General features: G+C 37.0%; 1 protein-coding gene across 3 annotated transcripts in view; it reads right to left on the bottom strand.

The window, feature by feature from the left end:
- Positions 1 to 17,164, bottom strand: part of cadm2a (cell adhesion molecule 2a) — a 248,490-nt gene that overhangs the window by 73,280 nt on the left and 158,046 nt on the right. For 2 of the 3 annotated variants that reach the window (XM_042008366.1, XM_042008368.1), the window contains exon 2: positions 11,194 to 11,220. The exons of the other annotated variant lie outside the window; for it this stretch is intronic. In XM_042008366.1, coding sequence (XP_041864300.1) covers positions 11,194 to 11,220 — 27 coding nt within the window. The remainder of the gene's footprint in view (positions 1 to 11,193; positions 11,221 to 17,164) is intronic. 3 annotated transcript variants of the gene reach the window in all.

Below are 17,164 nucleotides of genomic sequence, written 5' to 3'. Positions count from 1 at the left end.
AATGGTATAAGAAAAGAAAAAATCAGAATTGAATCAGCACTGGATCAATTCAATTCAAATCTATTCAAACAGACTAATCAATTTTTTAACCCAGCTCTAGTCATGTATGTAAGATTTACTGACCTCGTGATGAAATTGCAAAATGCAACAAAAAGAATGGCCCCTAACTCATCGTCCATTTTTAAACCTGTAGCTTGTATAGGTTCAAAAGACATTCAGTAACAAGACACTATTCGTCTTTTGTTTCCCTGCAATATACTTATTTTATGAAAGCATAGATGTGAGCATAATACAAGATTCCTACCAGAAGGTGCTTTTAAATATTAGACATTGAAACTATAAGAAGTAATCAGGCACAATGAAATTATTATTCTACCATAAAATCCTGTTCATTAAATATTTCTGCTTAACACCAGTTGTGCAGTTGCAGCAAAGTGTGAAATTATTGCTTTTCCTTTTAAAAGTCCAACTGAGTGTTTTTCTGAATACATGTAGCTGTTTTTATTTTTCAGAAATGTGTATTAAAAATGAGTATTTTGAACCATTTAAAAATACTTCAACCCTAAACCACCACTGCACAGCACTCTTTTAGATACTCTGACATATGAATCATGACTTAAAGTGCCTCTCTGTTAAAAGATGCATCCCACAAAGAAGACCATGAATGAGATACACAACACTACATAGGACATGACAGCTTTGCCATGACCAGTTAGTGTCTATAAGGTTACACAGGTGGCGTACGCAGCTGGGTATACAAGGTTTTCAGACTGACTGATTCTCAGCGTGTCAGGCAGCGGGGAGGCCTCGTGATTGGAGAGACGGCACAAGGTCAAGAGTTTGATCATCTCAAGAGCTGGTGTGAATTCATCAACCAGGCATGTATCCTGTCACAGCGTCCTTGAGCAAGACAACACTCCTCACAGCGCTCTAGCTAAAAGTATTAGCAAGATATTAAAAACAGAACTGGAAAAGAAACAGATATAAATAAACTGTCATTTCCAAGAAGTTTCTTTTTCCAGCTGAGCACACAAATTATTGTTAGTAACTTCCTGGAACAGAAGTTAACATATCAGAGAAGTGCATCATCGCTCACTGCTCTCAACGATTTTCACACAATCTTCCTCCATCTCAAGAACATGTCGTGTGCACACTGTTCCGTTTTGTATGACCTTTTCCAGTAGAAAATTACACAGCATTTTCCAGGGAGGAAAAAAGATACTAGTCAATGTGACAACATGAATTTTTAAAAAAGTACACAAAGTGTCTGTCTGTGTTTATGTTTGGAATTTCTTGTAGAAAAAGTAAAAGGTTAAATATTTAGGGACTAAAAACTTGAACTGGTTGTTTGGACCTGGGCCATACGCACACATATACACATATACTGTGTGTATATATATATATGTATATATATATACATATATATATATATGTATATATATACTGAAGTACAGAACGTTTGGTTCATAACAGAGGCGTACTGAGTAAATCTACATTTGAACTTGGGAGTGTGTATGATCATGCATGGTCGTTTGTCTCATTTGTGTCTGTGTTGTGAGCACAAAATGTTGGGAGCACAACAAAAAATGCTCATAAGCAAATTTCATTAGTTTTATGCTAAAAAATAAAGGTTAAGAGGTTCTGCTTTGTTCAAGAGACCAGCTCAGCATGCGTGACGTACCCTACTACGCACACTAAAATGTGCACACAAATAACATTACTTTGTGTGCACATTTACTATCATTACTTGTGGCATGGAGACAGTGTTATTTTGTGCCCATAGTTGAACAATAATTGTTCAAATGTATTTAGCTTTACAATCACCCTTCCATGGAAAAATATAACCAAGCAGATAAATGCTGTATCCATTCCTTACAACAACAACAAAAAAATGTTGTAGTAAACTATATTTAAGCAAAGTCAATCTTGTAGTTAATGCATGAGTTAGGACCAAAAAACTACTTTAGAAATAGTGCGGCTGATGGAGCTAGAAGAGCTTTTAGGCACTTTTGACTCCTACCTTAACTATGTGGCAGCTAGCTCAAGAAGTGTTATAATTCTTTTTTTAGGGGGCACTGATCACATCAACACAATGGTTCAACCCCAAACCGCCCACTAAACAGCAACCCCTCCATTTGCGATGATCGTATTTATATGATGATCGTTTCACTAAAAACAGAAATTCTGAGTTTCTTTGTGTTGCCATGACGATGACTGCTTTCCTTTTCCAGTGGTGGGAAAAGTGCATCCTATTCCTGCTCATCTTATTTATACCTGCCCCTTCCAATTAAAGTCCCCTCCACAGCTGTAAGTATGACTGCATTGGGAGTGACACTTGGTAGTAAAGAGGTAGTGTGTAGGGGGCTGTTTGGGATTGGGCCCACCTCAATCAAAACTAATATCAACTTCCTTGTAGAAGTGATAATGCTTAGAAATGGACCAGTCAGGAGGCGGTCTCAGGTTGATTAGAGTTAGCAAATTTCAACTTTGAGAGCAGATAATCTGCAGCTGAGGCTGCTGGAGAGGTCCCATACACATGTAGCAAGATCAGTTGCGTGCAGTGAGCTGCTCTCTCTTTCTCTCTCTGTAGTGCACACCACACACTATTAGATCACAAGAAAGAAATCTTGCGAGATCTGTCTTTTGTTACCACCAAGTGTGTGGTCTCTAAATCTGTGAAGATTTGAAGAATCCTGTAATGTGTGCCAGCCATAGGCAGCATCTCTCTCACACGTTTAGATTTTTTGTGAGAGAGGGCTGCTTATTTTTGCAATTGCAAGAAATTAATTAGTATGTGGGAATACTATAACCTGTGCATGATCATGTTATATTGCGCTCTCGAGAACTGACACAAATATAATGCCATGTTGATGAATTGGCAACTCATCCAGGGTGCACCCTACCTCTCGCCTAGTCATATCTCTGAATTTTACCTAACAGCTGAACAGGTTTATGAAATTCACCTTATCCAATATACATGACATTTATCTAATTTCTATGCAAATTAGAACATATTAAACTACACTTAATTTACATGCAATTATCTAATGGTGATTTACCCTTTCCCTATGACCTGCAATGTGTTGCTTCTAAGTGCATCTTTGACCTTAGGTGCACAACATCTAGTAAAAGTGATATTCTTGTATGTTGTTAAAATAATAGTGACCCCTGGACGTAAAAAAAAAAAAAAAAGGGGGACGTGTTTAAGTCCTGCAGCAGAATGCAGTAAAAAGACTTTTATTTCTAATTCTGTCTAAAATAATTTCAGAATTCATGAAAACTAATGAGATTTTAGTTATTTACGTAATTATGCTTTTTTAGGTCAGAAAATTGAGGATTAGATTGGTGGTGATGGGAGATTTCCCTCTCCACCAAGTAACAGTGTAGAAGTGCACAAACACACACAAACATGCCCACTTCGAAGTATTGGGTTATGTGAGAAAATGAAGGAAAGCATACGTGATGCAAAGAAATGTGCTGTTTCCATCCATAAACCCCATGCTGTAAGACCTGGAAATTCTGCAAATATGTCATGAAAATTTGTAGTTTAAATATGAGTGACATATACACACAACAACACATAGTTAGATTAATCAGAATATTGTTACATAATAGACCACATCTGGGAAACAGCAGTTGTTAAAACAGGTTCTCTTGGGATTACGAAAGAGATTAATGGTTCAATTTCTCTCCTTTGTTTTGTCTCAGTTTGCAAATAAAATGTATGCTCATTTTCATGAGCATGTGTATATGTTGAGCCTGAGCCTATTTTTTATTTGTTTGTTTTGTTTTGTTTTTTTTTTCCCCAGATAAGATTTCTACTGAGAGCAAATTGAATGCAACCACTGCAGAGGGTGGAGATACCTTTGTATGCAGCACTGATATACAATCACCTCAGGATAGTCTGATGTGGAGATATGAAAATAATTATTCAGCACCAGAGAAGCTGGCTATGGCAGTGCTGTTGTCATTTACATACAGTAATTAGACTGAGCAGCTGTTGGGGCTGCCATCACAAACCTGACATCAAACTCAGCCCTTGAAGTCAGATCAACACAGTAACATCTACTGTACCTCTCCATGATGCTTTTAGGTCTTGTTTAGGTGTGACATGACAAAAATATGAATGTTCAGTAGGAACCATGCTGAGATGGTTTTGCCATTTTTAAGGGCCTATTTGTGACAGGAATGATGCTTCCAGTAGCATTTGGGATCTAAGTGGTTCTAACAGCTGCAGTTAAGGTAGTGACAAACATCGATGCAGACTTTTTCCTCTGAGAACATCTTTTTGTGTGTACAAATCACTGGAAACATGCCAGAGGACCCAGCAGTCTTTTTTAGATGAGGAAGAAAAACTGCTTTGGGAGAACTTTTTTATGAGGTTGTTTTCCTAGACCCAATCCTGTATATCAGGATTTCTAAATGCCCACACAATAATTTCAAATTGGTGACCAGACATGCTTTCAGACACATATCATTTGCCCAGTATTCTTGCCCTTGATTCAGGCACATCAATTTAAAGGTTTGAGATATAAACCTCTCTCGGTTCTCTGTGTGTAAGCTGCCTGAGTTCAAGCTTTTTCAGTCCAGGATGGCTGGGGATCTCACTACCCTTTCTGAGCCAAGGTCAGACATCTCATGGTTTTATTACAGAGGTAAACCTGGCCTTCATAAATACTTCATACAGTGGTTTCTGGCAAAAGTGAGCAGAAGAAGCTGAAAGCAAAGGTGAGTTAGGTGAGGATAGAAGTATATTTGACAGAAAAGTGAAAGCCAAGAAAGGAGAGAATGGAGAACACAACTGAGGCAAGAGCAGAAATGAAAGAGAAATGTTTCCTCAGCCACAGAGGAGCTGCTTGCCATATGATTGCTTTTACTGCAATATTACACAGATATGTGAGAAAAAGGCACTAAAATTCTGCTGCAAGTTTTAGATGTAAAGCAGATAAACATACAATCACATGTTTAGACACACCTGCTCATTGAAATTGAATTACAATGTGTCTACAAACCTCTAACCAGTTCTGTAGCCTTCTCCATGATGCACATAATTCTGTGTGTGTTGTTTGTAGGTGAAGTGGAAATGATAAGTGTATTACAAGCCAACAGAAAAGAAACCTTTGGCTGGTGCATGCAGCTTATCTGATCTGAAATATTTTCATTTGTTCTCTCTTTAAATAACCAATAATATAAGCAATATCCACATACTTGCTGGATTAGAAAGTTGAAAATGAAATATCATAAAAGCAGAAGGTCGGGATATAACTGTTATTTTGTGGTTTTTATTTGACTGATGCAGATGGAAAATGTGCTTGACTGGATTTCTTTTTTTAATCACATGGCAGAATTAAATTTTTATGCTTTCATATGCGGTGAGAGCAGGACGATTGCAGGCTTGTATGGGATTCAGGAGGGAAATCAGACTAATCACTGCTGCCACCAAAAACTCCCAAATTCCCCACATCAACATGACACTGTGTGATTTTCTAATGCGTAGTGATGTGTTGACAGATACTGTTCATTTAAGAGTGATCTGGAGAAATGCTCTTCACCCTGGGGGGAATGTGCTGCAAGATTCAGTGGGCAGAGAGTGCTAGTTTTATAAACTGCTTTTATCATTTGGCTCATGTCAGACTGACTTTACTGCAGTGCTGTTTTACCACAACTCCCAGTTAGAGCTCACAATGTCAGGATTGACACTCCAGATCTCCTCTTAAAAGCTAAGCTCAGACTGGTCTAATAAAGCTTGAACACACCTGAATAAATAATTTGAGAAAAACTTGTGTGACAACTACAAGTTTGAAGCGTGTTGATCTTACATTAAAAATATTACCATATATGCTTATGCTCCTTTTACTCGAATCAGAGCTGGAAAATGATGTTAAAAAATAAATGTGTTTTGCTCAGCAGGCATACAAAGACTGATCCATATACATAAAGTATTCACAGAGCTTCACTTTTTCCACATTTAGTCATTTTTATCCTCAAAATTCTACACACAATACCCCATAACGACAATTTAAAAAATCATTAAAATAAATCACTAAGAAATCACATGTATATAGGTATTCACAGCCTTTGTCATGAAGCTCAAAAGTGAGCTCAGGTGCATCTTATTTCAATGGATCATCCTTGAGAGGTTCCTACAGCTTAATTGGAGTCCACCTGTGGTAAATTCAGTTGATTGGCCATGATTTGGAAAGGCACACACCTGTCTATATATAAGGTCGGACACTTGACAGTGCATGGTAGAGCATAAACAAGCATGAAGTCAAAGGAATTGTCTGTAGACCTACGAGACAGGAATGTCTCGAGGCACAAATCTGGGGAAGGGTACAGAAAAATATCTGCTGCCTTGAAGGTCTCAATGTGCCCAGTGGCCTCCATCATCCATAGATGGAAGAAGTTCGGAACCACCAGGACTCTTCCTAGAGCTGGATGGCTACCTAAACTGAGCGATCTGTGGAGAAGGGTCCTAGTCAGGGAGGTGACCAGGAACCTGATGGCCACTCTGTCAGAGCTACAGCTTTCCTCTGTGAAGAGAGGAGAACCTTCCAGAAGGACAACCATCTCTGCAGCAATCCACCAATCAGGCCTGCATGGTAGAGTGGCCAGACAGAGGCTATTTGTTAGTAATAAGCACATGGCAGCCCGTCTGGAGTTTGCCAAAATTTTGAAAGACTCTCAGACCATGAGAAACAAAATTCTCTGGTTTGATGAGACAAAGTACTGAGCAAAGGCTGTGAATACTTATGTACATGTGATTTCTTAGTGTTTTATTTTTAATGAATTTGCAAAACTCTTCAAAAAAAAAAAAAAAAAAAAAAAAAAAAATATCACATTGTCATCATTGTGTGTAGAATTTTGAGGACAAAATTTAATTTATTTCATTTTGGAATACGGCTGTAACATAAGAAAATGTGAAAAAAGTGAAATGCTGTGAATACTTTCCAGACGCACTGTATTCTCATTGTTTTGTAGCAGGCATTTCAAAGTTTGAAGTACTCTCATGTTTTGCCACACAACTCATGTTTATGATTTAAAGGCTTTTTAAAACCCAGTCATGACTTAGTCTAATCTAAACATTCACACAGCACAGAGACACTACAGATTTAAAGATGTCACGATTTTTGATGTCTGTTCCTCTATTGAATAATAGGCAAAGTACCGAAGTTGCCAGAAACTCATCATGTTTTCAAGAGGGTTTGTATTATTTAAGGGCAACAGAGCTACCTTAGATGACTGGTGGTTGCTGTAGAATTTAATTCAACAAACATCAGATCTAATAGCAAAAGTATAACTCTACCTCGAGCCTTATAAGGAGAGCTTCTTCTTTTAGGGAAAGACAGATATATGTAGATCCTTTTCTTTGTGGGTGGTTCTTTGTGCAGCAAACATGGACTATTTACCAAAGAAGAATGTAGAAGTTTCGGAGCACAAATGCATTAGGGTATGAAATAACTCACTTCTAAAAGGACAGCCTTTACTGTGCTACTTAAGAAAAACAAACAAAAACTGTTTTCCATCTCAACTTTCAAGCTTGGCACCACCCCCTATGTTCACTAATCGAAAAACAAGAGGAGCAGCAGTAGTGTTTGAGTGAGATGGACAGACAAGCTGTGCTAGTTGCAGGGAAAAAACAGTGAAATAGAGAAATAAAACCTTATTTACCAAGTCTTTGCAGTGGTTACATTAGCACATATAAATACATCTCTGAACAACACTGCTGGGTTGTGCCACATTTTCAGATCATATTTTAGATTCACCCCTCTGCTAAATGGGTCTGAATGCATTTGTGGGTCAGGCTCACCCAGGCACATCCTGGGTGAGTCTGACCCACATCTACTGTCCAGTGGTTAGAAACTAAATTAAAAGTTCATGTAATGAACTGCAAATAACTAGAAGCAGAGCACAGACCCCCGCCAAGCCATCGTAACATATATATATGTTTCTTTAACAATGATTGTGAGCATTCTTTTTAGTTAGAAACTCTAATAGCAAAATTATCCCAACTCCCTCTTAGTAAAGAATTCTTTAAAAAAATCCCTGGATCCAGGTGGTGATCTGGATCACCCTCTAAGATCTAATCAGTTGTTTCCTATTCTATTTCTGATATTTGCTTAAAAGTTAAATCAAAATCTGTCCATAACCTTTTGAGTTAAGTTGCTAAAAGACAGACAAACCAGTCCCACTGAACACCTGACCTGTAATAATAAAGAATGAAGGAGATGCTGCAGTTAAATTCATCACTGCACACTTTAAATGATTCTTAAGACCAAAATAAAAGGGACTGTATTTGTATAAGTAAATATGTTTTCATTAAAGAATAAAAATAACATGTTTCTTTGAGGAAACCATTATTTGTTGGTAAATGCATTCAAAAAGGGACATAAGTACCAAATTCTGAACACATATCAGGGCAATTTTCTGTACAAAGTTATGTTAAAATATTTACATCAAAACAACAATAGTTAAATCTCTTTAAAACTTTGTGCTTCTGAATAATTTTGATGGCAAACTGATATTTAGAGTCATCATTCCTGGAGTCACCGTTGCCCTGCAGCATCCCAGGGCTGAGAAATCAAACTTCACAACTTATTTTCCAGCCTGGGGCATCACGTTGACAGCTGAGTATTGCATTGCAACAACTGGATATCAACACAACTGAGTCATCATTCAATGAGTCATTATCTCATTAACTAACCTGTAGGCATCCAACATACCATGATACCATGACACATACCATCTAATTCATCCCAGACCTGGATATTGACATTAAATATAAAATTAACAATGCTAAGCACTTCATCAGCGAGTAATCATTATGTTCTGGTTCATCACTTTGTGTATATGAAATGCAAGTGACATAAACCTTAAATATAATGTCCTGATTGACATTCAGAAAAAAAATTCAAGACAGATTAATACACATTTTGTTTACTTAGCGTGTGTATGTGTCTGTATGTCTGTGTCCCAGTTGCAATCCAGACAGTGATGCCATAATGTTGTTACATATTCTGAAAGACATATTTTGTTCAATCTTCTACGAGTAAAAAAAAATGGAACAAAAAAAGACTCCCATGGATTAAAATTTGGCTTTGTATATAATACAGTAATTAGTTAGACTATACATGACGCAGCCTCATTGTATGGGAAGGAAAGGCATAGTAACATGGGCTTGACTGTGATATAATCACTTCATATTCTCTAAAATAATAGTGTAATGGATTCATTGCACTCTTCTATTAAGACTGTAATGAATCCTTTGTAGTATCACGGTGAGGAAGAAAGGGATAAGGATCTGGTAAGAGTAGCTTTAAAAGAGAAGAGGGACTCAACAGTGAATGAGACGTTACAGTCGAACACATGCAGCTAAATGTTGATCAGGGAGAGATGGTTTGAATTAATTGCACTTTCAAACACAGCAGGAAAATAAGAAAAGTGTGTAGTGAGGTGTAGAGAGGACAAGTGTTGTTTATTTCCTAACTAGTAGTGCTGCAGATGAAGATATAGGGAAAGGAAGATAAGTATAAAGATGAAGAGGACTGAGTAATGTAAGGAGGCGACAGATTTTTTTTTACATGAGGAGCATATGAAATCTATCTGAGTACAAGGGACAAGCTTTTAAAAGATAACAACCCTCTGCTTCAAGCACTGAAAGTTACATTGTGATTGGTTTACTAAAATTTACTTTTGAGGGGAAACAGTTTTATCTTTCTTTAAAATGCTGTTACACTTGGAAGAAGAAAAAAATGAGCGCTTTCAAATAACAGACAATGGATGGCAGAAAGATTAAATATTTCTGGAAAAACAAAGTAATAGTAAATATTGCTAAAGCACAACAAGTTGTTATCTCTTGACTGAGTTTTTTTTTTCATTCTGATATACATACAGTGCTTTTTACCCCGACTGATTGACATTCTGATCATTAATAAACTGTGAAGTCTAACAATGATGAAATCTTAAAGAGCACTAGCTGTCCTTGATATTCTCCTTGGTTTCAAGCATCTTTTCAGGTAGATTCTTTTGAGCTCTTGTCTTAGCTCTTCTGTGGAGTTAGGCAGTGTCATGACTCAATATCACAGAGTTGTGTAACTTCAGACTGACTATAAGATGATGAGATCAGGGCTCTGTGGGAACTATACCATCTGTTGCAAGACTCCTTGTTCTTTTTTTCTGAAGCTTTTTCTTTCTAGTGCAAGCTGTACATTTTGGGTCACTGTCATTCTGCAGACTAAATTTCGGAATCGGCCCCATCCCGATCCGATCATCTAAAAAAGACTAAACCTTTACATGCAATTATATATTTTAAAGTTAACCTATATTTATTGAAAAAAAATGTACCTCATTATGCTTGATAACAGAACACGCATATAGGCTCGATATTAAGTCATATTGTTTTCTGCCAAATATACCTTAGCTTAGTTTTACATTATTAGTGTAGGCAGGCCCTTATGTACCAGTCCTTTCATCTGATTTATAATCACCGCTCTTCATGTAAAAGAACTGTTCAGTCTGTCTATAATCATTAGGAAAACATGACAACATAAAAGATGGATATTATAATTGTGCATTTTAAGAGTTGAGAGACATTTGAGAGTTGCAGATGGAGAAGATATTGAAATTTTATTTGTTAAGACAAGTTCAATTAAAGAAACTTAAGAAAAAAGTGATGCAGTTAAAATATTTGAAATTTGTCCCTTTCAGGTATAAACCTATTTTGATATTTGGGGAGGTATTTTACAATACTTTTAATTAAATAAACATTTTGAAAGCAAAAAAGAACTAATTACGATGTTAATGAGAAAAACCCTACTTGGCCTATTAAAGTCTATTTAATTTTTCCAGCATGCAATGTCTTAAAAGACATGAGAAAGAGAGAAAGAACCCAACCAGGTAAGTAAAACAAACTAAATCACCAGAAACTACTGTATATCTTGTATTACAACGTTAATGACAAGCTAGGGATTCTCCTGCAGGGCTTCTGTAGTTGCTTAATAACAATCCGTCAGAGTTGATCTTGTAGCGTGCGGCCCTGTCACTGATAATTTGTGCAGTCTGAACCTACTGGACTCCAAAATGCCAAAATCACAAAAGAAGCATGCTGTGAAGTGTCAAAAATCTTGAGTCTGAATTTGGCTTAAGACTCAGTTAGAGGCACAGGGGAGGACACCAGCAGCAACCACAACTCACCTCGAACTTTGCCTTTTGAGGCCACCACTGCAGTCCCCAAGTAGAGAAGAGGGGTTGGATTGACAGCAAGAGAGGCAGATGTCAGAAAAGAGAGAGGAAAAAGACAGAAGACAGAGCAGCAGATTAGAAATCTTTAGGAAGAACAATGTGTGTGTAGCTGCTATAAAAATGTACCATGTTGTCTTTATCATGAATGTCTGTTACTTTAATCATCCAGCTTTTACATATCCTGATTTAGATCATCAGCAAATTGAGACCTTACATTATTATGCTACCTTTTAATCAAATACTTAACATGATCTGGAGCATGTGACATGAGACACATGAGCCTTGTTACTTTCTGATGAGCTTGCAGGAGCTATATGGGGCATACTGTAGATGTCATACTGTAGATTAGCAGTTGCTGTTTTAATTGAAAAAATTCAAGCAAATCTTAATCTACATTATCTCATTTCCATTTGATGTCTATGTGGCTTCTTTAAGTAAGTAAAAATGTGTCAGTAGTGCAAGCATGTAGTACTAGGTATGAGCCATTCCATTTTTAAATGATATCGTGGCCTTTAAAATGTGGTTGATGTAAGCAGCCTGCTGAATGAGATGCATGATGTCTGAATGACATAAACACCCCAGATGTTTTCCTCATGAAAAATACAAAGTTGTCTAAATAGATATTTTTAAGGTGCTTATGAAACATAGATAGTCACGGTTAACAGAGGGGGGTTACTATAACTAGAAGAGGCAATAGTTGAAATTTTCCTTCAATGGGAGCTGCAGCCATTACTAACTGACAAATTTACACTATTTTCATATTTATGTTTACAACCAGTCATGAGAGTTTGGTTGACTAGCATTGGTAAAATTAATAGCCTGCAATTGGATACTATGAAGCACATAACACTGCTAATTAACAAGCTAATATCAACTACTTACCTATTGTTACTTCACAGAAAAAAAGAGAAATATAAGTTTAATTTATATTCTTTTTCTTTAATCGTTGTGTACATCTGGTGAAACTTAACAATATTTTATTTTGAAACCTTATGGTTTATTTGATCTTTGGTGTTTTTGTCGTTTGTTGACATTCTGTGTTGTACAAAGAAAGAGAGAACAAATGTATGCATGTGTGTACAAACACGAGTCAAGTCACATTTGATCTTTCCTAATGTGTGCATCGACACTAAAATAGTGGGATGGGTATTAAAGAAGCTGTAGATACACGTGATCAAAACATTTAAAGTACTGAACCTTTACACTGTAATGTGACTGACAGCATTGTCATCATTGAGGAAAAACACAGACGGAACTGTTGTCAAATAGAGAAAAAGCAGAGATGTGGAAGTATTGCACATACAGGCCAACAATGTCATGTAAAAAACAAAGGGAACCACAGCACAGAGGACATATCCAATACTCGAACATCACCTTTGTGACATCTGCCAGTAAAACCAGAGAGAAAAGCCAAATAAACTATTGGCATGCATGTGTGTCTTTGTATTTACGTGTGTGTCCCAAGGGAATGCCTCTTATGCTTCACACACACTGCTTTGCCAAATTGATGGATCTATTGGAATGCCTCCAGTGAGCCTGAAAACGTGTATGGCTCTAAAAGACAGAGCTGAAAAAATGAAAGGGGAGAACAAAAGGAATCTTCCTGCAGGTGCTGTCGTTGCAGGTTAAAAAAAATTATTGTTTTTTTTTCTTTTTGATTACGGATTTATAAACCAAACTCCCTGTAAACAAGAACTAATTTCAACATAGAATTTTATATTAACAGCGAGGGAAGAAGCAAAAAGCAACACTGGGGTTATATTCCGGATGCTCTAAGATGACCACTCCTAGCTCTACCATATGTACATGTTGCTTCAGTTATATGTGTGTGCCATTAAATCCTGATTTAAAAACTGGCAATTTCTGGTGGCTGATGAAAATGATTAAGGTTTGTTCGTATAACAATATAACTTGACTATGAATTTTCAACAGGATTTATATAAATGTGTTTATAAATGAGGCACAACAGGGCTCAAATTAGTGGGGAACAAAAAAGAAACACAATACTATATACACTGTTTTTTGGCACACACCATTTTCGTCTCATGTGCGTAAGTACACTTTTAGTATGTATCCTATGCACAGTTTTATAAATGAGATAAAAGGATCTTCCATCAATGGATTTTTTCTTCCCTGATGGCACAGCCATATTCAAAGATGACCATGCCAGGATTCACTGGCCTCAAATTGTGAAAGGACGGTTCAGGATGCATGAAACATCATATTCACACATGGATTGGCCACCACAGAGTCCAGATCTGAACCCCACTGAGAATCTTCGGGATGTGCTGGAGAAGGCTTTGCGCAGTGGTGGGACTCTCCCACCATCACTACAAGATCTTGGTGAAAAGTTAATGCAACACTGGATGGAAATAAATCTTGTGACATTCCAGAAGCTTATTGAAACAATGCCAAAGCGAATGCATGCTGTATTCACAACTAAAGGCGGTCCATCAAAATATTAGAGCATGTGACTTTCTTTCCAATACAAAGTGTATTCCAATTCCTCTTTCACACAGACGTCAACACACTTCTAGAAACATGCAGAAATATTTTCACATCCTGCTGCTTTGTCACTGCTTAAAAGGCAGAAGACAAGGTGGTGAAAGTCACATCTCTACAAACATTGCTTTCTACATGAGAATGATGGCTTTGTGAAATATTCCTTGAACGTGTCTGACCTCAGCCTATAGCTGCCTTTCATCCCTGTTGTAAAGGTGTGAGATCCCTGCCACAACTGTGGCTACCTCTGGGATCCTTATAAGTCAAAATCTGTGAGATAAAATATGAAAAAAAAAAGAAAATTATATATATATATATATATAGTGAAGTGAGACGATAAGTCTTATTCACTAGGGTTTCTGCACTTGTATTTCACAGTATTACAGTTACTAGGCAACCAACAAAACAATTCTGTAAGTCGAGCTGAAATTGCATGAAGTATTTTTTCATTTCAATCTCTCATTTCCTCATTTAAGGTTGCTGTAAGTGGAGTATTCCCATCTGATCACACAATGCCCACCTCTCACATGCTCTCAGTACACAGCGCTGATTGTTCAGGGAACACTGAGGATAAATAAGCGAGCTACACCAAATTGGAGTCAGAACTGGCTTTTTGTGTATACTATAGCTTACATTGCTGCATTCCAAACCAACACTTGGGATTTGTCTTTTTGGTTTCATGGTTTCAAGTTCTGAAAAAGTCTATTGTTAGACATGTAAAAATCAATACACCATGCTAATTTACTGTTTGTTTATTTGTGTGTCCCGGTGGACCTCTCTTGCCTCCAATAGTGTTGAATATTGGACTTACTGTACAATTGACGTGAACATTTATCTGTTTCTGTTGGCTGTAAAAGCAGTTGTAGATCTTTTTTAAGACACTCATCATTATAATTTAATAATCTAATTGCAATGTTTCTCAGTAAGAGGACTATAGAAGCTTTCCAACTTTGCTTAAGATTTATTTCATGCTAATGTTAATATGCAAATTTTAATTTCTGGTAAAGGTCAGATGAGTCTTGCAGGTAAGGTAAGGCTTCTGTAGTCATTAAATTCAAGGTGATGATACCTTTTAGTTTATAGATTTAACAATTGCAACTTAAGTTTTAGGATTTTCTTTCTTTTCTTTTTTTTTTTTTTTGCTCATTGTATGCATCTATTCTTTTTAGATTTCGGGTATAAACGACTTTGACCACAGGGTTTGTATTGAAAATGCTAAAGCTGCCTCCAGCAAATTATTGGACGGCCTTTGTGATTTGGCTAAAAACCAAATTGAGCCCAAAGCAAGGCTGATTCGTTTGGCTTTCCATGATGTTAATGTTAATGAGATGCTCGCTGAAATGCTGTTAATCAAATAATGGAGGTTAAGCACCTTGAGATGAAGAGTGGAAATGAAATTTTACATTTCTTTTATTTTCATCCAGCTGTTTTAATACCAGGTGAATTGAAATGATTCCATCAATTATGCAAAGTGATTATATGCTCAGGTCATTTAATTGTCATCAGATAAGCTGAGAACTGTCATTACAGAAACATGTACTAGTTTTGGAAACATATTCTACATTTTTAAGGATTTGTTTTAATGTAGATAAAAAAAAAAAATAATAATAATTTCAAAGATGCATATAACCACTCTTTGTAATGTATTACCCGAAAATGGCTTGAAGCTATTGATCTAAGTAGTTTGTAAACACTCACACTTTATCTGAGATAATCAAAAGTGAGTGTTAAAACTAAAAGCACTGAGTTGGAAGCATGTTGTTTGCCGTCTCTGTAACCATCAGCGGGGAGCCATCATAAATAAACTGTGTGATAGTTCATACAGACGCCACCTACTGTGGCCCCACACACACGCAAACACACAAATGTAGCAGTGATCACAGGATTCCCTTAAGGTATAAGTCTCCTGGGAGGAAATGTTTTCTATTGCAGCATCCTTCCTGTTTTCCTCCTCCTTTACCTGCTCCATTTTCCTCTTCAACTTGTGCTCACTCAGGAGTTGACTCGCCTCACTTTCTTACATTCAATCTGCCTCCTTATTAACTCTTTCCTTATCCACATCTCAAGTCCCCACTCACCCACCACCCTTCTGGATTTCCAACCCCCTCAGGCTACCTTTTTTGCAGTGGCAGATATATTCAGAGTCTGACAGGCACTGAAAAGTCTATGGAGATCGATGTGTGCAGCGTGCCTCTCTGAGCTGTCACATGACGTGATGGAGAGTTTAGCTTATCTTCCGTACAGCAGCAGCTGTTTTGCCGTATGTCTGATGCACTCCAGGCCCTTGGAATTCAACCAATATTCAACTGGTGAGCAGATTGCTGTAAAACCTTAACATACTCTTTGTCACCTTATGACTTGGCTGCACATGGAGCCATCAATCCGTATGTGCACACCTATGAAAACACTGAAGAAAATGTGCAGTGTTAAAAACATTCATATTGCGGGTTTTACACATGTTTGTGACCATTCTGATTTACAGATGATTGTGAGCATGAAAAAAGTTCAAAATGAAAGCAAACAAATGCATTTAAATCTTATGTGGTTTAGCAGCAGATGTATTTAAATCTTAGTTGGCTTATATTATAGCTTTTGCTAATAGCTGCAATTAATCTCTAGATAATAAAAAGGTGGTAAACAGTGTTAATGAATGGAATCAAGCTTACTTAACTCAGCTTATTGCCACCATACTGCCTGCTTTATTAGATCTGTCTACCACACCCTTCGTTTCTCACATTACAGGCAGACACACATCTGTTTGTTTTGTCATTTAATATTGCATATTTGATTTCCTCTCCTTAACTCAATTACACATACATAACCTGTCCATGGCAGAATAATTTGCTCATAAGCTGAACAAAGAGGCATGCTGATTGCACATATTAGGATAACACTTTCATCTTCTTCTACTTTTTTTTCTCATGCCAACTAGACAATATACGAAAGATGCCAGGAAAGCCATTTCTGAAAGCTCATCTTCTGTTGCCTACAGTTTGCTCTCCTCAGCAACACAGAGATCAACTTGTATATAGAGTTTAGGCTCATAATTAATTATTTAAAGGATTCCATCTTATGCTATAATGCTAACAACTCAGCACTGACCCTGTTATGTAGGGAAACTGTTGAGCACTGATTGCATATAATAGTGGCTCTGCGTGGTCGGCATTTTTGATGAAGGTTAAGACTTGAATTAATGAAAGACTGGAAATTCTTCACAATTTTAAATAAAATTTATTAGTGTTTTCCACCTCTTTGCAACATGTATGTTGGTGCTTAGGTGACAATGTTGACATTATCTGGAGGCAATTTACAAATATAATGACTCAAGGGATCTGAAGCTTATTGTGATGGTCAACAACCTCAGTCTAAACACATGATGAATACATTGGGACTCTGAACCTGATGGATTAACACTGCTCTA

The sequence above is a fragment of the Melanotaenia boesemani genome, chromosome 15 (assembly GCF_017639745.1).
Source record: "Melanotaenia boesemani isolate fMelBoe1 chromosome 15, fMelBoe1.pri, whole genome shotgun sequence".
NCBI classification, from domain to species: Eukaryota; Metazoa; Chordata; class Actinopteri; order Atheriniformes; family Melanotaeniidae; genus Melanotaenia; species Melanotaenia boesemani.
The sequence above is the reverse complement of the archived record's forward strand: the minus strand, read 5'-3'. Positions and strand labels throughout refer to the sequence as shown.